This window comes from Melampsora larici-populina (assembly GCF_000204055.1).
Source record: "Melampsora larici-populina 98AG31 unplaced genomic scaffold MELLAscaffold_75, whole genome shotgun sequence".
NCBI lineage: Eukaryota > Fungi > Basidiomycota > Pucciniomycetes > Pucciniales > Melampsoraceae > Melampsora > Melampsora laricis-populina.
Window position 1 is genome coordinate 368,564 of NW_006768839.1, and position 4,925 is coordinate 373,488.

Below are 4,925 nucleotides of genomic sequence, written 5' to 3' on the forward strand. Positions count from 1 at the left end.
CTCCGATGCTAATTACATTCCAAATCCTCTTTTATATAGTGATGTTATTGCGGCTATTATGAAGGCAATGGACCCAGATGCTGTCAGAATGCGAGCTGCTCATAAAATCAAGCGACGGGAATACTATGCGGGCGGTCCCAATGAGGTTTGGGCTTCCGATGGACACGACAAGTTGATGAACTTGGGAATTGGTATATATGGTTTCATTGATTGCTGGTCTCGAAAGATCTTGGGACTTCATGCTCATGTCACCAATAGCGACCCCCGCCATGTTGACTTGTGGTATCTGGGGCTTGTAAAAAAGCAAGGTGGCATTCCCAAAAAGCTCACCACGGATCGAGGAACTGAGACTGTTCCTCTTGCGGGACATCAACTTTATTTCGGAGAAACTTACGGTTCCAGAGCTCCAAACTGGCCGTATCATCAATATGTTCCATCCCCTCGTAACCAAAAGATTGAGTGCTTCTGGGACAAAATGAATTGTGGACTGACTGGAAATATCAAAGCTAAAATTCAAGAGCGCATTGATCAAGATTTATATGATCAATATGATCCAATGGCTAGGTGAAGCTCCTTTTTTTTCTTTGGTGATTCCATGCTGAAATCTTTATTGTTGCTTTTCAGGGCCTTGTTTCTCCACCTATTTATCCCCGTCTTTCAACGAGCTCTGGACAAATGGGTCAAGTTTTACAATGGTTTCTGCAGACAATACGACAAGCGGTCTAAATTACCTACGGGGTGTTCTGCAGACTACTGCTACAAAAACCCCGTTGAAGAATTTGGTGGGATTGATTACCTCATACCAGTCCCAGGTGAAGCAGTGGATGCTATCATTTCTGATGAATACCCGGAGCAAGAACACTTGTGGAGCACAACCCCTGAGTGGTTTTCCCCGGTAGTTGATCAAGTCATGGAAGAAGTTGGAATTGTGAGCGGGGAATTGGACATTGGAAATTTTTGGGGTTCTTTTGATGTTGTATTAGCAAGATTGAAAGATTTGTCTTGGAGTAACACTCCCTTTGCCCGTGTTGAAGGTGATGATTCTATGGTTTTGGAAAACTGAGTATTTTATCTCACTATTACCTGCATCTCTGTGTGTTGTAAACTTTGTAATGGTCAATAGTACGGATTGCTGTGAGGAAAGTAAAAACACTATGAATTTCATGTTTTCTGAAAAAGAACATCATACAAGACAGAAAAGACCTTTTCAGAGATAAAAGGGACTTGTGGTTGGTTTGAACTACAAATTCTACATATATGTTTGGTTGGAACCCTCGAGCATCTAGACATATTCTGCATAGCATGCATTCACATTGCCTATATCATGCAAGACATACATTGTGTCACCAGGCATGAGGTAATCTTTAAGTTGTTCCTTTGTAACTGACAATGTTATTACTTTTCTAGCCAGAGATGCTTTTTTCTTCTGTACCTGAGAGGAAAAAAGGGTTTGCAGATGATGGTGAGTGTAACCCTTTCTGGAAGCTGATTACTTGACTCACATTGAATAGGTGCTGTTCAACAGATCCCCCTGCAACCACATGATACACCTTCACAGGGTGGGTCTGGCCTATTTGATGTAAATGGTCAATTGCCTGTTGCACAATCTGTGGATTCCAATGGGCATCCTAATGATCTTCTGTTTAGCTAATGTTTATGATAGTATATGAATAAATGATAACAAACACACCATCAGGTACACCTCGTCAGCGCATGTCATATTCAAGCCCACACCTCCCGCTTCGATAGATACTATGAAGGCCTCAATGTTGTTATTGTTCTGGAATCTGTTGAGTTGCAATGTCCTCTCCTGAGGAGTCATCTCACCGTGCAAGGAGCCGCTTTCAATGCCGTGACAATCCAAACCAATCTTGATCCTGTGGGGTGTGCAGGTTAGCATACAGGACAAGTGATATAAAAGAGACAGAAAATATATTCACCACTCCATGAAACACCTCCATTGGGTATAGATGACAGTCTTCTTGCATAGACCTTTATGCAAAGGAACCTGCTTATTTTGGAGCTGGGAAACCAAGTATGCAAGCTTGCTACTCAGTGACCAGTCCTCCCGGTAGGCTGGCCTGGCAGCAGCAGTTAGTTCCCTCCCATCCGGCACCATAATTCCAAGCTCCTCCTCCATCTCTGTAATCTTGATTGAATTGAGCTCTTGTTCTTGTTTGAATAAAAGAGGGTGATTGCATGTAATCCTGAGATTGCTCAATTGTCTAAAATATTCACCCTGTTTATGTTGGATTTGAGAGTCCACACCAAAGTCCTGAATAAATCTTTCGTAATGTTGCTGATATACTGCTTTCACTTTTGGATGCATGTCCAATAAAATGGTCACATGGTAGATCGGGGGTAAATCACGTAGGTGGCTAGCTTTGGTACGCCTCAGCATAAAGTATCTTAGTAGGTGTCCAAGTGTTTCCAGCTTTCCTTGATGGACAGGCAGAGTGATTTGACGGTACCACACAGAGTCTTGGTGAAAAGGCTTGATGTGCAGAAATTTGAAGAGCATGTGCAAGTCTCCAATTTGGTTATGGAGTGGAGTTCCAGTGAGACAGAGCCGGTTGACTGATTCCAAAGAGGTGAGTACTGCATGGGAGCTGGTTTCATTACGGATTACACTGGTACCAGTAGAGGGTCAGCTTGATAAATGTAATCTTGGCACAAAGAGAGATCACTCACTGAGCTTCATCAATGACCACTTTGTACCACCTGGTTGTAAAAGGGAGCCGTGTTGACCCATCTTGCCGCTGGTCCCATATGAGGGTTTTGGGGGTTGTAATGATGATGTCGGCCGAGTGCATATCACGTAGAGGAATTTTAACTCTGTCTGTGCCATGCCAGCGCAAGACTTTCAAGCTGTGTTTTCTGGTGTGTTTTCGAACCTCTTCTTCCCAGTTGTCCATGAGGCTAGTGGGACATATCAAAAGTGTCGTGTGAGATGCACGGAGGTGTTGGTTTGGAAGGTTGACAGCTGTTGCAGATTCCTGATGTTTGAATTGTCTTGATGCTTCCAGTGTAGTAGCAATTAAAGAAATAGTTTGAATTGTTTTTCCAAGCCCCATGTCATCTGCTAGAATTGAAGCCCTAGGGCTGACTGGTCCGGTTTGTCCCTCAGTGACAATAAATTCTTCACCACAGAGACGGTGACTCCACCGGTTGAAGGGTGGCATTGATTTATAAAACCAAAGGGAGTGATAAGTTTTTGAATCCGGATTTTCTCGGTCCAACAAAAATGCCAGGCCCTGCTTTTGATGGGGGTGGAGCTGAGATGTCACTATCTCTGATGGATTGACAGGCTGAAGATCTGAGCCGCAAGAGATGGACGCAAGTCTGGAGACCTCGTCACTGGTCAACATGTGATCGGGAAATGCTGAGCTCCAGTTGGGAGTTGTCTGTGCTTCTAGATCCACCAGAGGAATAAGTTGGTGTTGCTGAGGATTGTAATGAGTAGGATGCTGGAGTTTGATCTTGAAGTTCCTGACTGTCTTGACAAGGCTTCCTTGGTACCAACTTGGGATAAATAAAAGTGCATGGACTTGCAATTGTGATGCATCATGCCCTTCAAATTCGACAATAGTGGTGTTGACAGTAAAGCTGATGAGAACTGGGTGACTGGGGTCAAAAGATGAACTAGGTTTCCATCCGCCCGCAGGTAGAGCTTTCTATATCCGAGGTGTGCTTCCAAGCAGCTTCAAGAAACAACTATCAACACCTGAAGGGACATACCCCAGAGAAAGACCAGTTGGAAGATATAAACTGATCTCTGGTGTGCTGTGGGTATCTGCAGAAACTTTCAAGAACACAGGTGACTGATGGGGATGTTTCAGTTTTGCCGCAGTGGAAGTGGGTGACGCCACGTTGAAAGAGATCATCCCTGCACATACTGGTTGGCTTAGATTTTGTTGAGGTGTGACAAACATGATTAGAAAAATGAGATGAAGTGGATGAAAAATGGATGAATGAAATGAGGAACAATATACTTTGGGTGCATGGAGCACACTTTATATGAGCTCAAATTTGCTGTGCGGATTTACACATTTTATAAAACATTCATGGATCTCGCAGATCCACGCACAAGCTTTTCACATTTTACCAAACATTCTTGGAGCTTGCATATCCACACACAAGCTCCTGAGATTGATGCAAATCCCATGTCACATGTTCCATCACAGGTGAGGGGGCATAGTGGCCACTCAACCCAAAAAATTGTCAAACACACCGTAGTCAAAGTGTTCCATAATATATTTATGGGTGTATTTCCATTAACAAAAGAATACCCAAATGATGTATATTACATATACTACCAAACAATGCTTGCAATCATATTTTGATGCAAATCATCCAGAATATACTTGTTTATTTAACACTAGACAATTGTTTCAATATGTGGATTTTTTTTCATAAAAAAATTGTTTCATATACAAAAACCTTTGAATTTTTTCAAATTAAAAATTTAAAGGTTTTTAACAAAGAAAAGGCGGATGTCAGCCTGAAGGTTCATATTGATTAATTATTAAAACATCAAATTTATAATTCAAAAACAAAAACTTTTCCTTCGAATGATCCATTTGAAGTTTTGTCAGCAAAAATTTTTTTTGCGGATGTTCCGGTCAGGCCAACTAACAGCTAGGTGGCCTTACCTTAAAAGTAAGGCCACCTAGCTCTTAGGTGGCCTGACCATGTCACGGTCACTCTGTGATCGTGCCGTGTTATATTTGGTCCGGGGCCAAGGATGAAAGTCATCTTGGCCCCAGACTCCATCGCACGATCACCCAGTGATTGTGCGATGGCAAGGCAGCCTAGGTGGCCTGATCATTCGAATAGGACGCCTAACTGCTAGGTGGCCTTACTTCTAAGGTAAGGCCACCTACCAGGTGGCCTATTCGAATGATCAGGCCACCTAGCTGCCGCTA

At 42.9% G+C, this 4,925-nt stretch overlaps 2 protein-coding genes across 2 annotated transcripts; both read right to left on the reverse strand.

The window, feature by feature from the left end:
• Window positions 1–1,403: 1,403 nt before the first annotated feature.
• Window positions 1,404–2,140, reverse strand: MELLADRAFT_94926 (uncharacterized protein; the record flags this gene model as incomplete). The annotated part of the gene is made up of 3 exons (XM_007417581.1): window positions 1,404–1,628; window positions 1,691–1,877; window positions 1,941–2,140. 3 exons carry the CDS (start codon window positions 2,138–2,140, stop codon window positions 1,404–1,406), a joined length of 612 nt encoding a protein of 203 aa, XP_007417643.1.
• A 400-nt stretch (window positions 2,141–2,540) lies between these two features.
• On the reverse strand, window positions 2,541–3,182 carry MELLADRAFT_94927 (uncharacterized protein; the record flags this gene model as incomplete). The annotated part of the gene is made up of 3 exons (XM_007417582.1): window positions 2,541–2,598; window positions 2,692–3,096; window positions 3,166–3,182. 3 exons carry the CDS (start codon window positions 3,180–3,182, stop codon window positions 2,541–2,543), a joined length of 480 nt encoding a protein of 159 aa, XP_007417644.1.
• Window positions 3,183–4,925: the final 1,743 nt, after the last annotated feature.